This window comes from Anser brachyrhynchus (assembly GCF_964034855.1).
Source record: "Anser brachyrhynchus genome assembly, chromosome: 2".
Taxonomy (NCBI): Eukaryota; Metazoa; Chordata; class Aves; order Anseriformes; family Anatidae; genus Anser; species Anser brachyrhynchus.
The window spans coordinates 15973187-15994515 of NC_137695.1; the positions used below are offsets into that span (position 1 = coordinate 15973187).

Below are 21329 nucleotides of genomic sequence, written 5' to 3' on the forward strand. Positions count from 1 at the left end.
AGAATGCTCCTGCCACACCTGGCCAGCTGCGTCCCATCTGGTGTCAGCGTCCCAGCTCACAGATCCCAGATCCCTGAGGTTGCAGCAGCCACGTGCCAGTCATTCACCTGATCTGAAAAAGGAGAAAGAACAAATCAGCAGAGCAGAGAGCAGGACTGTAGTATCTTAAGCCAATGTTGTTAATGAAGGCAGCACACTATAAAACCACAGTCTTGTGCTCAGAGCCTGTGAAATGACGGAACTATTGTTCATTTCAGCCTGTCGTGTTTTGTTAACTTTATTTTACATTAGGTAATGCTGTCTTGTGACTTCCTTCATGTAGTTGTAAAATGTGAAACCCATTGATCAGATGGTAATCCTTTATCCAATTTTAAGTATGGGCACTTGCAACAAAGCGTTGAAACTTCAGATTTTGTTGTCAACTTCTGTGTTTCTGTTCTGAATGTTAAGGACAGGTAGTTTTGTTAGGCTGCTTTACTAGACATTTCGCATAAGGTACTGTTCATGAGACTAGCTGTCATGGGCTTTATGGTGGAAAAAATGCTCATGTTTAATGCTTCTGAGCTTCCTATTTTATCAGTGATTTTTTTTTTGAGATATAAAATTATGCAGCTTTAGAATCTAAAGGATTGCTTCTACCCTCTATATGTTGAGTGGGAACAGAAATAGAAGATTAGGTGTTGTATTATCCATTCTGTGCTCTATTTTGTATTCCAAAGTGTAAATTAAAGGTGCTTACAAAAAAAAAAAGTAATAAAAGAATTGGTCATGCAGTACATGTACCTTCCCATTCGCTACAGAAACAAAAAAAAAAGTGTGTGTGTGTGTATGACAAAGCACTTTCTCCTGATAGAGACAAGAAGTGAGGAACAGTGATTCACTTGGTCGCTACTTCAAGTTATGATTCAATAAGAACTTCAGACAAGCTTTGTACCTGTTGCATCTCAACTGTGAATGCCTAAAATAACTGAGTGAATATACCACATCATTCTTTGAGATACCAAAGCTATGAGACATTAAATTGTCTTTCAGAATCTGCCAGAAGTTATCGCAGGTGTTTTGTACCAGCTTTGTAGTGTGGTATCTGAATGCTTTACATGTTTGACAGGTCCATTATTTCTTTTATAACAGGTAGCTGACATCATCAGATAAGGTGAAATTTACTATGAATGACACCAGTTCATTTGTGACTGAAATCTTTATGTTGTTAAGGTAATTTCTACAATGTGCCTACTTACTACTGTAGCGTGAAACTTCATAAAATGAAGAACATCTAGTGTCATATTTGCCTACACTTACTTCATTTTAATCCAAACTCCAGTTAGTTGACCACGATGACTTAAAAGAATTTAGCTATTTGTAATGATATGAAACATAAGCACAAAAAGATAGCTGAGAATCAAATTTGAACAGAAGAATCATTAGCAAACGTAAACCAGGAATATGCTTACAGAATCCATCATCTCTTACCATAGAACAAAAGAACCACCTATACTTTTCCAAAGAGCAAATTATGGAAAGAAAACAAAGGATGGGAATTTCCTAAACTGCTATTTCATAATACGTGATTATTGAAAACAGGGGTGGGCAGTAATACTTTTTTTATCAGTTCAGAGTAGTCAACCATAACAAAGCTAAAAGACCAAAAACACCTTATCAGATTTGCTATATAATTAGTTGATGAGTGAGCTCTACAATAGTAGAAACTGGGTATAAAGTAGGCTGAGTGGAAAAAAAATAAACAAAATTGCAAATATTTATGGATAAAGAAGTGAGTATATAACCTAGTGTACACAGCCTATTCCTCAGTTTATGAAAACATGGTAGCATCTTCTGTAAAAACTCTTTTTAAATAGTTGATAAGCGAGAAAAATGTTTTACCCTTAACATATTCTACTTTCAAAATCTGCTACAGTTTTAAGTAGGCACAAGAAAAGTAGGGCCAGAGAAGATGCATATATGTAAAGAGTCAAATGTACTGGGATTTCTAATCCTAGCTTGACTCTGGATTCATTTTTTTTGGGGGGGAAGGCAAGGAAGTAATCTTCCAGTGAGGCTGGAGTGTGGAATGACATCAGATGTTCACTGCTACTACTGGCTATTGCTGTGAAGATCTATTTTTTCAAATAAATATGCGTTCCATAAAACTAAAACAGAGAACTCATAAGTAATATCAGCCATTATGTTTTACAAATCAGCCTCTGTACTATACTTGTTTTCAACTTTTAGCTCTTTTATATTACACTTGCCTTTTTATAATATACCTCCTTATTTAAAAAAAAAAAAAGGGTTGAACTGTCTCCTAGCATTTTATATCCTTAAAATATAGAGCTAATTGATTCCAGAAAGCACCAAAACGTGTGGTATAAACTATATGCCCTTTGTGCGTAGCTATTTTGTGCCTAGAACCAATGACTGATGTTGGAACAGGAGACAATATTAGGCACCTGTTCAGAAGACAACTCATGTTTAAATAAACTACTGAAAGTCTTTTTTTTTGACTCTGAGAAATTTTAAACCACAAAACTAAATACTGAAATTTGTAAAAACCTGTTAAATGCTGCGTAGAACTTGGAAACAAAAATAGCAAGTTAAATAATTAGGCTTCATAAACCTGAGTTAGATACTCTAACAAGAGACCCCTGCCTGTAGCTACATAGATCAAATTGCTGGATCCCCTCCCTTAATACATAATCTTAATCCAGTAGTTTTGGCTGAATATTGAAATCAGTTTATATTTACCATCCAGACAGCTGATATATTAAAACTGTTGTACAAACTTCTTTCAGTTTAGTAGAGCTTGTTTTAACTATTTTTAGATCGCAAAAACATAGCGTTAGAGGCATTTCTTTGATACTCCAAAGAACTATTCTAATCAGTTTGTAAAAACAAAACAAACAAAAAACACCAGGAATTCAAATCTCTGTATTTTTTTACATTTCAGCGTCCTTCCAGTTCATTAAATTTCACTTTTTAGAACAGATACCATACACTTTCTCAACTTTAAAGTAGAGATGGACTGGATTATGCTTGTCTATCATGTTGTTTGTTCATTTAATAAACCAGACAAACAACATAGCATATAATGGTTCATCTTCTGTATGTTAAAATTTAGTATAAATGTATTTATTTATTATTTTTAGGATTAAAGAAGAAAATAGCACTTCTCTCCAGAACTAAATTTACGCTTACTGATCTTTTACTGAGAGCTGTCAAAGCCTTTCGGTCATTATGCAAAACAGGATACCAATTTTAAACTGGCAACTGTCATAGCAAAGTACTGATGTCTACAAATGTAATGTAAGCATTTTGGTAAACGCTACAAAAATGGCAAAACTTAAAATATACCTACATGTCCTAACTGAAAGGAAGGTAAAATAGAAATAACTATCAGTCTGTTTAAACTCCTGCCTCAGAAAAAGTTCTATACTTTTCCTATTATCACCTTGACAGAAGTTGGTGCTGATGTCAAATTGATTTGGAATATCCTTGCTTTCAAATCGCACTTCTCATCTCACTAGCAAATTAATTTAGGTATTTTTTGAAGACTAATCAAATTCTGCTACAAAATCTGTTTTATTGGTAAAATAATAAAAGCTGATGAATCCAAGAGCTTCAGGCCAAAAACTTGTCTTAATGCATGCTGTCCTATTTGTATCTAAATGTTATTGTCCATTCTGCATGTTCTGCGCTTTTCTGAAGCCTGTAGTGGGGTTAGAAATGCAAAGGTCAATTAAGGATAAGTTTAAACTTGAGCATTCTTTCTTTATAGTTCAGAATGTTTTCTATACTTTGCTTTTCATTGGAGAGTCATATTTAATTGCCTTATTTTTTGCTTGGCTGCCAGGTATTTCATTTTCAGTTAGTGTTTTAGGTCAAAGGAAATCTATGATAGTGTGTTGCTATTTATTTGTTTTCATTGCATTATGTCTGCTAGTTGGATAAAATGAATTATTCAGTATTTGTGGAAAACTGTAGATGTTTTATATGCAACTTATTTTAGGATTTCTTTAGGATTACTATTTCTAGCTAGGGAACGCTTAAGCTTTAAAATGAGCATAAAAAGCATTGTGCAGTTTTCACATCTGGTTCTGATGTACTTACTGAAATACAAATTAATACAATGATAGTCCTTAGTTCATGCAAGTATATTTAAAAAAAAAAAAAAGGTATTTTTCTTTAAAAAAAAGTAACATTCTTCCTAGGAGCTTCCACTGCATTACCTGTTTGCAATACAGATTTAAAAGGTGATGAGAGTAAAAATAAATACTTTTTGTTCGTATTATAGGCATAATGGGTTTGAAAAATTACCAAGTGAATCAAGACTCCTAAAAAATAATTTTGTTACACTTATGCCCTGTTTCCTGAAGTTCTATTTTCTAGGAGTAATATGTGGTAGAAAAGGAACAGGTTTTGTACTGATTCTTATGTAACAGAACAAAACTGTAAGATTTTGCTTGAAACGTGGAGGGATACTGAAAATCAAACAAAACACAATTTTCTGGTACTTTTAAAATTAAAAGCATGTGATTTATGATTTAGGTGTAGAACTGGAGTTACGTTGTGATATAACGCAAAACCCTAACGTGTTCAAGCACTTGCTGCGTTCCTTAAATAGCTGGCTGTAGGGATGGGCAGGGGGAAAGGCTTGTTTGACATTTGTAAGGCTGCTCTGGGACGACGTGGGGCAGAGTAGAGAGACATTACTGAGATAAGTGAGGCTCTAATTTCCCATCCTTTGCTTATAGCAGAATGTTGCATCAATTTAATCAAGTCATTGAGACATAAACTAGCTTACCTAATGAGACATGTTCCAATTAGTTCTAGCCTCTGCCTGTAACGAGCGTGCTTGAGCCGGTAACCGAGTGATAACTTAAACCCCAGCAAGGGTTAAACTGCTTCACGTGCCCGCACTTAGCAAGTGCAGGACGGAGTTTTCTGAAAAACTCGGAGAAACCGCGGAGCCGCTCGGCAGGCGGCCGCTGCTGACAGCTCCTCGCGGGTCTCCCTCAGCCGAGCGCGGGCTGGTGGCGCTGGGAGGCTCGGAGCGGGGCCGGGGGTGTCGGTGGGACGGGGGGGGGCTCCCTTCAGGAGCCGGGGGGCTCGGTCCGGGCTCGGGGCGCTGCCGCCGCCGCCTCAGGCGCGATCCCCGCGCTGTGACCGTTGGCGCCGCGCCCTGAGGGGAACGGGGGGAGCGGAGCGCTCGGCACCGGCTGCCCCGCGAGCCGCTGTGAGGGTCGGGGCGGCTGAACCCCGGTTTCCTTTTTCCTGGTTTTACCTCAGGGAGGCTCCGCTGCGGTGTGTGGCGGGGGAATATTTTACCTCAGGGAGGTGCGTGTGTGTGCGGGGACGTTCGGTACCGGCCGAACCCCGTCACCTCGCGGGAGCGGCGGTTGCTTTCCCCGGCGGAGCGGCGCCGTGAGGAGAAGCCCCCCCCGCGCCGCCCCGTCCCCGCACCCGCCGCCTCCACCCGGCCCGGCTGGGCTCGGCTCGGCTGGGCTCGGAGCCCTCCCGCGCTGCCGTGCCCGCGCTCCTCCGTGCCCGCGCTGCGCGCGCTCCCCCCCGGGCGGCGCTGTGCCCGCGCCCCTGCGCGATGCAGTGTGGGAATGGCTGTGGCGCTGGGGTTGGCTGAAAGAGGCGGCCAGTCGAGGTTTAATGTCCGCCATGTTGGCCGTGGCGTATTGAGCGGAGCCGGAGCGGCGGAGGAGAGGAGCCAGCGCCCAGCCCAGCCGCGCCAGCCGGCGCCGCCGGGCCCCGTGTCGGAGCGCGCCCCGCCCCGCCGGGGGAGCCCCGGTCTCTCCATGAGAGCGCTCGGCGGGGTCCGGCTCTCAGCTCGGAGCGCTCTTGCTGTCGCCCCCCCCTCCCCAGCCGGAGCCGCCATCGCCGCCTAACATGAGCAAACTGTCGTTCCGGGCCCGGGCGCTGGACGCGTCCAAGCCGCTGCCCGTCTTCCGCTGCGAGGACCTGCCCGACTTGGCCGAATATGCCTCCATTAACCGGGCCGTGCCGCAGATGCCCACGGGCATGGAGAAGGAAGAGGAGTCGGTACGTGAGACCCCCCCCCCCCGGCCGGGTCCCTCCATCCCCCCCGCACCCGGGGCCCCCACCTTCGCCTCTGCGCAAGCACAAAATGGCCGCCATCTTCTCCCCGCTCTCCCCGCCCGCCGGGAGGAGGGGGGGGGGGGAGGCTGAAAGCGGGGGGGGGGGAAGGCTCCGAGCCCGGCCGCCCGTTACCGCCCCCCCCCTCCCGGTGCCTTCCCTACGCCCCCCCCCCACACACACCGCTCCCCCCCGGGGCGGCCGGCGGCCCCTTCCGCCGGGCCCCGCTAGGCACAAAGGGGGTCACGTGATCCCGCGCCCGGCCGCCATTTTGTCTCCCGGCTGCTCGGGCCGGGCCTTGTGCGGCAGCGAGCGGCGGGGAGGCGGGCGGGCGGCGGGGCCGTGGCGGCTCTGCCCCGCTGGGGGGCGCCGCCGAGCCGGCCGCGGGGAGGCCGGCGCGGGAGCGCGCACGGCTCGGGGACGCGCTGCCGAGACCGGGAGAGCGCGGGAGGGTTGGGGGTGAGCGGGGGCGAGCGTTGCGTTGCGGCCCCCCAGCACGCGTGGTGGTGGGCTTAGCGTGGGGCGGGCAGGGCGAGACCGGCGTCTGTGCGCTGCCGGGAGCAAGGAGGGGGTCGGGGTAGGTTTGTTTGGGAGTCCTGGGGGTGAAGTCGGGGTGTGGAAGCGCACGTGTCAGTCCCGGAGTCGGTCCCGACATACTGACACGTTTCTCGGCGTAAGAAAGTCTGAACTGGGCGCCAGAAATCCACCGCTTCCTCTCAGTTGCGCTGTCTCAGTGAAGCATGAAACTTAGAGCCTTTGCAGCATCACGTCCCCGTAATAATTAAGTCTCCACAGTCTGAGATGTCTGTAACATTTAATAACTCCTACCGCTAAAGACCCTTGCTGAGTGTTTCTGGACTGTCATGCTGGTAGTTCCTTGTGTCTTCTAATTATTCCCTTAGTATACTCTGTTTTCTCCATTCATGCATTAAGTGCAGCAAACAGGCGAGAACGGTGGAACTGCAGTTATGTAAACAGGTTTTGAAATCGTGATGAGAACAAACGTGACAACTTCATACCCTTTCAGTTTTGCCTGCTGTCAGGCTGCCATTGTCCTTCGAAGGTGACAGGCTGTCAGGTTCCTGTTTGTATTTCTAGATGTAGTAGCAAGCTTTGAATTACTTCTCTAAAACTTAAAATACATAAATCTTCCTTAAACATCATCTTCTGTTTGTGGTACTGTTGGGCTAAGTGAACCAATTCTGTGAATTTTAGTGAAAGCTCACGGAGGCTGAATGTATTCTGGACAGTTAGTGCCCTTTGCATGTTCTCTCCATTCAATAACTGCTCTTCTGCTGTTTTTTTTTCCTGTTATTGTAAATGCCTGCATTCTAATGTAACTTATATAACATTTCAAAGTTTGTGCAAGTCGTAACTTTAAACATATACTGAAATATATATTTTGAAGTATTTTTTGTGTGTTTTTTTGAAGTGGTAGTGTTCAAAACTTTATCGTGATATCCTTTTAGTAGTAGTGTTTAAGCAATAAGTAGTTCTGCTTAGATCCTCGGTTCGTTTGATGCAGTAGCTGTACTCTGAAGCAATACCTGTAGATTCTGACATTAGAGAGCACCCTTAGTTTCAGCTTGCACCAGAATTTCAAATTCTGTTACGTTTGTTAGTCAGCAAGTATCCGTGCACGCGTTTATTTACATAGAAATGTCAGATAACTTTCGCTTTCACTGTTTGCCTTGCAGGGATGGAAAATTATACGGGGTAACTCTATAGCTTCCATAAACCCACAGATATGTGTCCTAGCTGAGGAAGAGGTAGTCATGAGCAAGGGAAAATTGTTCAGCGTTAATTATAAGACTTCTTGTTTCTGTGGTTAATGGGATGCTTTTGTTTGTAGAATCAAGCTTTGAGGGTTAAACTCCAGAGTAGGTCCAAGTAAACGCTTTCCACAGCTAAAGTTTGCTCATGCCTTTGTTCTGAACACGTGTGCATGCACAGACACACCCGAGAGAAATTTGTTTGCCATTGGTAAACACAGGTGTCTTCTTGAATCCTTTAGGAGCTTCTTACATAAAGCAGTTGATTTTAACTTCTTCTCACTTCATGTTTCTGCAAACCTGGTAGGTTTCCTTCTTTCTCACATATCACCCCAAAAAAGCTTTCTCCTCAGCTTTGTACTGGTGCTGACAACATAGAGATGTGGTGGTTTGCTAAAGTTACAGCAAATGTTACAGGCTTAATACCCTACTAGGTTCTCTTCCCTAAAGTTCATGCCAGGAAGGATTTTTGGAAAGCTGGAAATTGTATTATGTAGCAGCAGAAGAGTTGGTTTTGATTTTTTTTTTATCTAATACTTAAAATAATAGATATTTTACATTATCAGTTTCTTTAAGGACAGATGGCAAAGTGTCCGTAAGAATCTGGGAGGAGGGGTGACTTCCATTGGTGTGAACAGCCATTTATAACGTATTTTATAAATAGAATTCTAGCATGGCCTTGAGTTTTGCATAAATCTAATTTTAAATGAACACACATTTGGAGTTAAGAGCTCTTCTCTTGACTAAATAACTTTCCCTAGGGAAAAATGCAATCAGAGATTTAATATTCAAGCATCAAGTCACAAGATATTTAAATGACTAATTAGTGTTTTGATGCACAAAAGGGAATATGTTTTGCTTCCCTTTCATCTTATCTTTCTCCCATCCTGTTCCTACAAAGAATAAATATGGAAAATAGTGCATCTTCATTATTGCAACTTGAAACTTCAGATGAGCAATGCTGTTTTGTAAGAGTCCTCTGAAGGCCAAAAAAACCTTGTCAATTCTAAAGTATGCAACAGATAAGAGGGATATAGTAATTGTTTAAAAACAAATGACAGCTAAGGACCTTAAAGCGATGTTAATTCTGTTAACAAGTAAAGTGTACCTTCCTGCTTAGTAAGTCATAAGTTCAGTTAGTGGTTTTGTTTGGAGGTAGAAGACTTAGAGACCTTTTTACTTACTCCTGGCACACAGGCAGTGGTACTTGGAGCTATCAACTGATAGTTCTGACAGTTGGGTTAGCTCCAGAGTTTGTAGGGTAAACACACAGTGGCTGTTGCTAAATCTAAGACTGAAAACAATCAGGAGATGCATGCATCTGTTAAATAATTACAACCAAAGCCTCCAAAATGTGAGGACGTTTCTTACGCAACACTAAACATCCTCTGCATTATCTCAGTCTTGTTTTTGAGCAAAATGCATCCTCAGTGCAGTGATTTTGGCAGCCAGAGAAGAGGTCACTGTTAATATGTAGTAATGCAGATTCAGGTAACAAGTTCATTTTAATTCATAACAAACGGCCTGAATAAGGAAGTAGATGGTGGTAGATTCATTTATCTTTTGGGAGGAACTTATCTTTAAAGATGGTAATTTGTGTGACATATTTTTTTGCCTTTTTTTTTTTTACTGGAAATTCAGATTTCAGACTGGAACATAAAGCAGGCAGATGGAAAAACAGAGCAAAGATAACGTTTCTCAAGTTACTTCAGATAAACTACTGAAAAAATCATAGTCTGAATCTTTTTAGCTTCTTCACTAACTTAAGTTTCGCAAAGGAAGCGTGTAGCTTTGCAAGCATCCTAAACTTCGTGGCTTTTCCAGCCATACCAAGGAAGACTTTACTTGCTTTCCCTGCTTTTTTTTTTTTTTCCTGAATGAAAGGAGATAGAACAAGCACCTTAGCCTTTAGGCTCTCTTACATCAAAAACACAAACTTAAGATGGGTGGGTTTTTTGGAGGCTTTGTAGCTACATTCAATTTTGTAGAAGGTTTTTAATGTATTTTCTTTCTAAAAAGATACTACCTCCCCACCCCCTCTTCCCCCCAAGAAAAAAGAAGAAAGCAATGTTTTTTTTGAAGCACCTCAAGTCAACACTTGTAAGTGTATTTAATGCATCAAGACGTGAACTTCTTAGGATCTTTAGTTGAAGTACTGCAACAACAAAGGCAGTGTGTGAGCAGAGATACTTTTAAATAAGTGCTGTGTTACACATCATAGAAATGGATGACGTAAATAGGAAAACATGGCTACTTTAATGAAATTTCCACAGTTAATGACAGTCTCTATTCAGTGTGGGTATGGAAAATAACCTGCTTTTTTTTCTTAAGTTTGTTATCCTGATGTGAATGCTGATATTACTATGGTTTTACTAAGGATTTGAATGTTATGTTTCCATTTAGCCTTGTGTACGTTAAAGTTTGGACAAGTTACATGCAACTTTTCTGTCAGGTAAAATCTCTGAATCCCAGTGTCTCTGTCCTTGGTGTTGAGGCAGGGGAGAGTATATCATGCAAGTGGTGAGAAGTCCTGTTGCTTCATTATATTACTCTTAACTTCCTCTTCTAACTAAGTGTGAGGGCCAGTGGTTAATCTCTGCACTCTTCACTCAGCAGTAGCAGCTTCCTTGTCCTACTAGATTTCTTCCAGGCGTGATGCACCGTGTAAAGTTCTGTTCTTAGGGGTCAGGATTTACAGTTCCACGTTGGTTAGTTACTAATAGCTAGGTATCCAGAAAAACTAGGCACCCAGAGTCTGAAATTACAAGCTGCACAACTGCTTTTTCATTTCTTACTGTGTTCTTTTTCAGGTGTGTTATAACGTAACTAACAGGTTGTACAGAAAGTGGAATAAAGTCTGCACATGCAGTTGTCAGCTGTAAAAACTATTATACTCTGTTATCTGGTGTTTATCTGTCAAAATAGTTTAATGTGTGCTTTTGATCTCGTCAAATCCATAGCTGTAGTTCTCTTTCCTGCCCCAGCTTGAGAGATGTTCAAGAGAAGCTTATTTGATAAAATGCCATTGTTAAACATTCTTAATCATTTTTTTCCTGATATCAGCATGACCATGCAGTGTTTCTGAAATGTTATATACAACCTGATGATGATGATACAGTGTTCATACAGATGCTTTGAAATGCTTAAAATGAGTTCCCTAATAGGGCATCTCTAACTTAGCAAAGCAGTGAGTTAATTCACATTTATCCACCTCGACCAGGCTCAAGAATCATATCCTCTACGCAAAACTTCCTTGAGCACAGCTGCCATAGCTCTTCTCCAGGGAGTGCACACAGAAAATAGGCCTTTTTTCTCCCAAGTCCATGCTGGAGGCATTGGGAAGATAGCATATCCAGACTATATTGTTACTGAAACAGCTGTTTTCCACCTTTTCAAGGGAAAAAGCTGGTATGGAATATAGCAGATGAGGCCTACGTCACCATCTCGGCTGTGGTGAATTTAAAAATGAGTGAATTAAGTGTGTAGCTGAGATGTAGTGAGTCAGTGAAGGAAAGGTCTTGAGTTACATACCTGAGTTTCATTGAAAAGATCCTATTAGCTTTTCCGGTCAGGACGTTCTTACTGCTTAAGAAATCGCATTCTGTCAGTGCTTCAATAAAAGTATGTTTTCTTCTAATTAAACACCTGTGTATATGGTGTTTAAGTACTCTTAAAGTAATCATTACTTTGCTGATGCGTGGTTTGCTGATATTAAGTGCTTTGGGATCTGGTAGGGGCAGTGAGAATTACATGAATGTAAGATCATAACGGGTCCTGTGACTGAATCATTAGTCTCAAGTTTGTTTTTTTTTCCTCTTTGATGTAGCAAAACTTAACCACATTCAGTTAGGAACAGGAAGCACAGAGAGCAGCTATGGGATTTGATAGTATCCTGGAGGCTAACCGTCCTGATTGAAAGTTCAGGACTCACGATAGCACGTTATGCCACACAGAAGTCAGGCGCTAACTTGAAGTTGTGAGCAGAGGATTGTCACAAAGGAAGTTGATGATGTGATGTTTGCTCTGTATACATTATCAGGTAAACATATAATAATGGTGAAGGTTTATGTCCTGTGCTTTAGAGCAATGTAGAAAGTAATTAAGGTTACAGAAAATAGCAAGAAGAATGTTACTTGATCATCGGTGTTTTGTGCGGGTCAGAAGCTTCTGTAGGGCATCCAAACTCTGTTTTGAAATAGGATGTCATTCACACCATGCAGGATATGAATTAAATAGCAAACTCACTTTAGAAGAATTTCAAACCAGGGCACTTGTGTTCCACGTGAAAGCCATCCTTTTTCTATTTTGTTTAATTTCCATGCAAGTTATGTATGTACATAAAAGCAATTTAATTTCTCCTAGAATTCTTCCAGAAGAGCAAAGTGTAAACCGGTTTTGAGTAATGAGTTTGACATATGCACGCTCAAGTTATTTCTGACCTTTTCTTGATTTCCTACTAATTGGCAGAAAGAGGAGGCTTGTAGCAGCAGTGAGCGGTTTTATGTGTAGCACAGTAGCCTACGTTGAGACCAGTTGTGCATGTTCGGGTTTAAAACAGGCTAGGCTTATTTACAGCTCTTGTTTATGAGGGTAGTTAACCATTGGAAGAGATTGAAAATCTCTCATTATTTACTTACATTAGGACTGAAAAAAATCCACAAAGGTAACTTTATTAACAATATTCTTAATGGCACAAGAAGGAATGATGATGGTAGGGAGCTTTTGGAGTTAAGGGAGGTGCTGATTTTATTTCAGGATAAATTTCAGGTCATTTTAGGGCTACGCTTTTACAGAAAGGTTTTACTTCCTGGGAATTTTCATATCCTCTCTTGAGGAGGATAAGGTTATCTTCATGGTTGTTTTTCAGATTTGATCTATTGTGTAATGGATTTCAGCAAAGGGACATCTATTAATTGTATGCAGTAAAATACTGGTAAAGTTAACACCAGAAGGGACAATAATTGAGTTACTTTAATGTTTAAGGATCAGGGTGATGTGGCTTTGTGATTCTTTGGATTTTAATAGCCAAAATCTTGTATTTTATTCCTAAACTTAATTTGTGTAATATTTGATTTCAGATAGGAAAAAGTGTAGTGTGGCCAGCCCTTACACGTGCTAACGTTTTCTTTGAATATACCACTTTGCTTGTTGCTGTCTCAAGTTGCCATAATTCTGTGGCCATGCCCAGAAATGTTTGTGCATTTATTTCAATATCAATCTGTAGAGTATTCAAAGTGGGTTTTGTACACCTGTAAGTTAACACATTACTTTTTCAAGTAAATGTTTTAAAGAAGTGTGTGTTGGTGCATGGCAGTCTGCGCTGCTACAGCAGAGTACTGAAATTCACTGGCCGTAGTTATCTGTAATAGGTTACTTGTTCTTTTTCCACTTTGTTATTTCTAAGAGCTAGCTTTAATATCCAGGAATGCATCAAAGGTCTAACGTATCATAACAGAAATACCAGTTGAGTATATCCTCCCGCTGTTTAATGAGCTCTCTACATGCTTTTTCCTCTTTGCCAGTGGTGTCTCTGTATTTCTCAGCTGTATGTTTGTTCTAGGACTAATCTAATTCTGGGAGGGTCTCTCTAGTTTGAAAAAAAAATGCATGACGGTGAATTGCATGAATTGAGGATGAAACAAACATTTGAGAACCTACTGGTCTGTCTGTCTATCTCTTCAAGCACAGGTACTTTGAGCGAGAGAGGAAACTATCCTCTTACGGTTTAAGTACCACTCTCGAAGATTCATTTCCTTTATATTTAATCAGAAGTTAAGAAATTCATGCTTTTTCGAATTGAAATGGAAGCTTTCAAGAGGGTGTTGTTGGAAAGGATTGCTTGCTAGCATCCGAAGTGACGCTGCATCTTGGTACAAAATTGTGCAGTCTTCAGTTATGAGGGCCCAGAGTGACGTGGTACAACGAGGCTGGTCTGAACATGGTTGTTGAGTGCATAACTACTTCATTTTGCATTCATACCTTTGTACCAATATCACAACTTGGAGGTTGTGCCTTCCTAATTGTAAATAGAAATTAGTTAAGAGATGTTCTAGCCTGCCTGGAAGACTTAACAAACTCGTGCTTAAGGAGATTTGAAATAAAGACTGTCCCATGCATACGCCTAACGCTGCTGAGTGTTTCCTGTTAGGATTTGTAGGGCTCTAGGCTTCAGATTCTTCACTGATCAGATACGCAGCCCAAAGTGCGTGGCTGTCAGGAAGGTCTTAGCATGAAAAATTAAATTGTTTGGGCTTCTGCTTCTAGACTTTCCAAAACCTGAGAGTTTTGTGCCAAGACTGTGGTTTTACGAAAGTGTATTGATCGTGGGTTACAGATGCAGAACCCTTCTTGGAAGGGAAAGAAGGGTGCAGGTAACTTTGACAAACAATTGATTTGCAATAGATCTTGCCCAGAATGATCTTCAGGGTGTAGGCAGGGAAACACTTGATGTAGCTTGATTGGTTTGTTTTTCTGTTGGTGTCATTATCATCCCCTGTAGTAGTCTGTCTACATAGTACCTGGTGTCTTTTCTTACAGGCATTTCCCCCAGATTTTGATGTTTGAAATTGCCAATTCTCTTGCATTTTTAAATTCTATAGTTTTGTTTTCCTCAAGTTTCTTCATAACACTGGTGATAAAATCACATTCCTGGTTTCCTGTGTGTTTACATTTTCTCTTAAGAAGTGCTGCTTTTAATTGCATGATAAATCTACGTAATTCCCCTCCCCACCCGTATCCCATACTAGTATGTCAGCAGGATACGTCCTGCATGCCTTTATGAGACTTGATTTTTCTCACTATGTAAAAGTGCGAGGTAATTCTGAAAAGCTCTGAGAGAAAATCGGAACTGACAGTGGAAAGATCATATATTGTAACTTAACATGTGATATTTACAATTCAGTAATGTGGGTGTATCTCAGAGAATGTCTGAATTTGAAACCACACAGCGGTTTTATTGGCAAGTTGAGGAAAAAGGCTTATAGGTAAGAGCCAGCTGGAGTGTCAGCACTGCAGAACTTGTGTTTTGGATGGTTACTGGACTCCTTTCAGTGATTGCCTCTGCAAAACTGTTAAAGCCTACAGGTGCTTACGGATAGGTTTACACGTTCTTTGCTGCTTCTCAGTTTATTTACAGTTTATTTCTTGTGCGTTCATTGTTGTAAGTGATGGCCTTGTTTGCTCTCCCTTTCTGTTTATCTTCTGCTTTGTTAGAAGAAGATTATGATTAATATTAGTGCGCTGGCTCTGCTTTGTGCCAAGGATGCTGTAGTCATGAGGTAGAGGCCAAGTGCTGTGTGAGACTGTTGGAATGGTAGGATGAAGGCCACTTAATAGTCATCGCTATCTCGGGAAGCTTATGCGTTTTGTCAAGTCAAGACTTCAACAAACTTCATGCCAGTAGACAAGAATTCAGCTGCTTGCGTATGATAGGAAAAAACATGAGTATCAACACTGAAGTGAAACAGCTTTTTTTTTTTTTGCCAGTAATGTAAGGCTTGCTCAATGAGGAATAAAGCGTGGGGGGGGGGAATTAGTGACACATTCAGAGAACTTTTACCAGAGCTGTAGAAGTGACTAACAGACCTTTCTCTTGTGTGTTTAGTCTGTCAGCTGTCCTCTGGAGAAGTATTGTCTCTGAGGAGTCTTGTCTTGGGAAGATGGTCAGAAATGTCCTTACCGGTAGCGAAGTATTAAAGCCAAAGTTGATAGCGATGGGTTGGAACAGAAGGCAGTGAGTTTTTGGTGACCTTCAGGGCTTTATTGGTGGTTGTTGTTGACAGTTCAGCATTAACCCTTGCATCTGTCCTGGTTTTCCATGGCATCTATATTCTGATTGCAGAAGAACCTTGAGCTGGCATATGGTAGTTAAATTTTGTCTTCGTTTGGGAGCTTTAATCAGCTTTTAGGTATTTGAAGTTTGGGCTATAGAAATAAATAGGTCCTAGAAATAGAGATCTTTGGCCTTGATTAGAAAATCTGGAGAAGCTTCTGAGGAAAAAGCAGCTCTGAAGTGCTTGTTACAAGCTTTTAGAAAACAAACCTGTAAAAACTGAGCCCTCGGCTTTTTCATTATCAGTTCACTTTGGCAGGTAAAGGCTCATGGGTGTGATTTGGTAACTTGATAATTTTTTATATCTAGCAGCTGATTTACCTTGGTAATTTGAAAAAATAGGGGCAAGGTATCTGCTATTTTATTTTGCCTTTCATTAAATTGTAATTTCTTCGCTACGACTTTCTGGAAAAAAATGTTTTTCAAGGTTAGTTGTCTTATGGATATCATCATCCTGTTTATCAGCAGTCTGGGTTTGACTTCATACTTGACCTGTGCTCAAGAGAACTCTGGATAAGAAACCCTTTTTTAGTTAATCAAGGGGAAGATTTAGCAACAGAAGTCACTAGGCCTAGAGAGGGTCCCTTATCCAGGGATGTTTTGCAGTGGGATCAGGAGTGTATGTACAGTTCACTTCTGTGTTTATAATGAATGTTTATCTTGTTCTTGTGGTTTCTCCCACCATTGACAGAGCAAGTGTGCGTGCATGTCATGGGCTGTGGGATCACTTCTCTTCAGATGGTCGTGGCAACTGAGAAGTATACTCTGGATCTTTTCAACACTCTGCTCTTTTGCACTTGGTAAATTACCCATTCAGATTACCTGAGCAAACTAGACGGTACTCATTGCTGAGGATTTGAAGGAAGTCAAGGCACCACTTTAGCAGATGGCACTGTCTGCTCAGATGGCGTAGGAATCTGAGGGCCTAAGCCAGCTTTTGGCAGCAGTATCACTTCCAGGGATGGAGAGAACATCATCTTAGTTTGACTTACTGTTCCTGAACTGACTAAACTAGGTCAAATCTTTATTGTAATACTGAGTAGATGGAGAAAGCAGGTACGCATTGTCTTGTGGATAGCTAATGGTTCTTGATAGGGTAGTTCCCTTTAACTTAGCAATACAGAAAGGAAAAAAACACCTACTTAAGGAAAGGGCCACACACTGCCATGTTTGAGAACCTCAGGTAGGAGTTGGAACCAGGGTGCTGTCTGAAATACTCAAACATGCAAATGAAAATGGATTGAAATGCCTTCTAGGTGTCTTCATAAAGTGCTCTCAAGTATTAGTCTCAAAGACTTTTCTTTCCGTATACCAGTGATAGCTTGTTGATAAACCTAAAGGAAGCCGCTTCCCCACCATGATGTTGGGGCTTAAGTGTGGTCCTAAATACCATAGGGACTTTTTTTGTGATAGCAAACTGTGTCATTTTGGTTAGAATTTCTTGTTAACAACACATTTTGCCTTTATGCCTAGGTTGTGTTTTTCACCTTGCATTATCATGTTGTCTTTCCTTTCTGTCAATCAGTTACTATTTGGTCTTTATTTTCATTGTGGGGAAAAATGGGGGAGCTGAACAGAATGATCATGGAATGTGGTAAGCAGTATGAAACCAAGACTGTAATTGGCAATTTAAAGGCAGCTCCTATTTTTACACTCTAAAAATGTACACAGTGTCAAGTTGGTTTTCAAGACATGAAGTGTATTTATAAAAGATTATTTAGCACATGTTAATGTCAATAGAGCTAAAATACTCCATGCACAGAAGGGACTTGATGAATTGATGCAGAGCACAAAATCTGACGTGCAATCCTCTGATAGTTTACATGGCGCTAGTTGGTAAAAGGGAGAGACAGGATGGCTAGTGTAATAGGATCTTTTCTTAGATTTCATAAAAGGGTTTCTCTGCTGCTATGTGGACTGTATTCTTGGACTCAGTATTTGGGAATGACACAAAGTTTCTAAAATATCTATAAAGCTTCAATATATTACATATGTAAGCATGCTTATTCATACCACTAACTATTCCCTGGGCACCAGGATTGAGTTACCATTAAGAGGCGTAAGTTTCTGCAGCTGCATGTTTGGTGGAGAAACAGGTAGCTCAGTGTTGTGTTCCACGTACCTCAGATATAGTTGGGGGGGGATTGAGTGTATTTATGGGGTTTGACTGTGCTGTCTTTGGTAGGTGGAGAAGGTAACATCTACCTATTCCTTGAGAGATGGCATGCACTTAGTTTGTGTTATGGGTACAGGCTTTTGAAAATACAATAGCTATAAGGAATGAAGACAGAAGGAATAACAGAGAGGTTTGACTTTTTTTTTTAATGTCTTGAAGGTCCTAACACCTTTGTCTTACCAGCATTCAGATCAATTTAAAATACCACTTTGCATTTGAAAAAGGCAGTAAAAATCTGTCTGGGCTGAAATCAGCAGCGTGGCCTGAATTTAAGGATGCTTTCATCTTTTAAATCACATTTAGTGATCATATTTTTGTCCCAGTCAGACATTTAAGTCTCACTGTGTACACAGAAAGAATAACCACGACAGTTACGATGCATCAAGCTTATGAGCATTAGGGAAGTGCTTGTCCTTACTGTAAACCCTTCCGATTCACCCTCTGTTCTTCCCTCCTCCCTCCCCGCCTCTATATGACTTTACAGCCTCAAACCTGTCTCAGATGCTCAGTGTTTATATCAGGCTTCAAAACAAGTTTGATCATAATTGCACGTAAAAGGTCATGAATTTGGAATGCTAGTCTGTACTGTGTTTTTAAAGGCAATCTAAATAAACTTGGAGATTACAAGACACTAAGAATAGCTGACCTATAAAGAATAATGATTTGGCATCTGACTCACACTGCATGTCATATTGCACTGTCTTTCAAAAAAAAAACATTTTTACTGGTCAGGAAACATGTAAGTTTATATTTTGTCTGAGCCTTTCTGCCTAATACAGGTTTCTGCTGCAGGAAGCATCTTGGAGCACTCAAATGTAGCTCTGTTTGTTCCAAGCCAAGAAAGTGTCTAAATCTGTAGATTTGCGAACTGAAGACTGACACTGCAGCAGGAAGTACACAGATAAGCTCATCACAGTGGTGTAATCTTTGGAAAGTCTATTTTAAGTTATTCAGCATTGCACCTGTCATTGTCACTAGTGAAGAAGCACTCTTCCTTCCACCTTTGTGGCATCAGACCTGAAATTCTGATCTGCTGGGTGTTGTGAATACAGACGCTGAGTTCAGTAGAAAAGTACTGATAAATTTTACTTGCGTTTTCAGAGTCTTGTGACAAAATTTAGCTGATGAGGGCAGTTGTATACTAATTGCTAGGATGGTTTCTTTTTCACTACGTGTCTTACACAGTGCAATTCTGAGCATCTCTTCTAGCATTTTTACTTTTTATGAGGCTTACTTTGGTTTTCCCAGATATCTTAGCAACTATCTTGATAATTTTACGATCTTGGTACAAGAAAGCCCTACTTCTCTTACTAACAGCTACACGCTGTACGGCGCTTTTTTTTCTTGTAACAAAAGTTATGATTTGAAGGAATGTGAGCTGGGAGCTTTGATATCGCTGACACCGTGACAGTTGCTGAAGGGGTGTGGTGAGGCATACTCTCTGGCAGTCTGCGTGTATTTTGCAGCCCATGCTTCTGCTCATCACTACGTAATAGCTTCTTCCCACCATTGTGTGAGGTCTTAAACAGAGGAAGAAAGTACTTAAAGAAAATGTTCTGGAATCTACAAAAATGTGCTTGTGTAACTGGCTGGGTTTTAGCCATTAGTATGATTTGCCTTGTATTTTTTTCTCTGAGCTTGCTTCCTTCCTTGTAGGACTGAAATGGGTAGTGCTCCAGGTTTATTTGTTTATTTTTGAAATTAAAAATGAGCTTGATAGTTCAAGGAGATGGTCTGGAAGTTCCTTCAGTTTGATTTTTTTTTTTAACTGGACTGTCAAATATGAGCTTTTTATATGGAATGTGTCTGTGACTGTTCTTAAAAGGCGCTTAGTCTTCTTAGGTTGATAAAGCAAGCTGCTTTTTGCTTGATTGTCTGACATGAGATGCTGAGCCTTAACTGTTGAACAAACAAATTCATGCAAATGTTGATGCTCAGTTTTCCTGATGATGTTTTTGATGTTTTGCTGTCCCCTCATGACTTGAATACTGTAAAATATTCAGTATAAATATCAATCAAATTCTGTTACTACTTAAATGTGAATGACTTCTTGAGGTAATGAAACTGTACTTTACAGAAGAGGTAGTTAAACCTGACAAGAATGCTGTAAACATGAGGCGGTCTTAGGGAAGGTGGAGCTGTTGGGTGTTAAAGATCCCTGTGTAAACCCCATGGTTCAGTCACCATTTTTATTTTTATTTATATTTAGGTTTGTTTCACTTGCTCATTTTCTCCCAAGCAGAAGTGAGGTTGCATACCTGTTGGGTGTGCAACTCTTTAGCTCCAGAGTTGGGTAATGCACGCTACCGAAAGTTCATGGAAGAAATATTTCAATACCAAACATAAAAACTAAAATGTGGCTTGAGCTCCCAGCTTCTGATACCATGTGGCTCAGGGAGTGCACGGCTGTGAAAGCGTGGCTGGTTTTTACCCTGTTCTTAGCCTTCGTGGGATGCCCATGGGCTCCTTTTTGAGATTGTGTATTAGGCCAAGTGGCTCGCTGATAAAGTGCAGTCCTGTCTTGTGGTTCATTACCAAAACTGTTACTGCATTCTTTAAAGAGTTTGGTTACTAGTAGTGCTTATGGTTTAGACTAACCCAGACAACCAAAGATTGACCGTTTATTTTTAAAGGTCCTTGACTATAGTAGCACAATTGGGTGTTTAGAGAGCTGACCTTAAAGCTCCGGGGAGTGTTAAGTTTTGCGTGGTAGTCTTGGATATTATTTTCAGGGTTTGTTTTTAATGATTTTTAACAAAATAAACCAAATTCTGTTCTTACACTGAAGAAAAAATGAGTCTAAATCTTTAAGCAGATGTGGATCTGGGAAGCTGCTGATCCCTGCAGTTTGTGCGGTTTGGCTTGTGGAAGGGAATGGTTTTTAAACCTTCTGTAAGCTAATAATGGAAAGATATAGGCACTCCTCAAACTATATGTTACGGATTTATTCCCTTGCCTGGTGTTTTTTTTAGTGCCTTTCCTGTCATGTTACTGTACTGCTGTTGATGAATGGGTCAGTTTTGAGGTATGCTTTAAAGGCAAAGGAAAAAGGGTTGACTTAATGAGGAACACTGGAAGAGTTTGGTCTGAGGAACATTTTTGTGGAAGTAGTAGTTACGTTACTCCGTGGCTGATGTAGAAAACTTTTGAGAGAAATGTAAGAGTTCACCCAACTTGATTGTCTTCTTTTTGAGTCCTGTTATCTGTCTAAATGGTGAAGTTCAGGGCAGGTTGTAAGTCTCCAAGTGCTGTGCTCGGTACTCTGCTCTGCCGTACAGTTGGAGCAGTTGCAGCACCCTGTCTGAATGGAGCTCAGCCGTGTGTGCCTGTGCATGCTAATACTCAGGAGAGCAGTGAAACAACAGAAACTTCTTTCCTGTGAAGTTGGGTACCGTGTTCCTTGTTATTCAAATGACGCTTTTTTTAGCAGTGCTCACTCTTGTTAACACTA

General features: G+C 41.0%; 1 protein-coding gene across 10 annotated transcripts in view; it reads left to right on the forward strand.

Annotated features, from left to right (window-relative positions):
* Window positions 1-21329, forward strand: part of EPC1 (enhancer of polycomb homolog 1) — a 68343-nt gene that overhangs the window by 15572 nt on the left and 31442 nt on the right. For 7 of the 10 annotated variants that reach the window (XR_013946497.1, XR_013946498.1, XM_080579916.1 and 4 more), the window contains exon 1: window positions 854-6045. The exons of the other annotated variants lie outside the window; for them this stretch is intronic. Coding sequence is in view for 5 of the 7 variants with exons in the window: in XM_080579916.1 (XP_080436042.1) it covers window positions 5893-6045 (153 nt within the window). In the remaining 2 variants the exon portion in view is untranslated. Of the gene's footprint in view, window positions 1-853; window positions 6046-21329 lie in introns of those variants that run through there. 10 annotated transcript variants of the gene reach the window in all.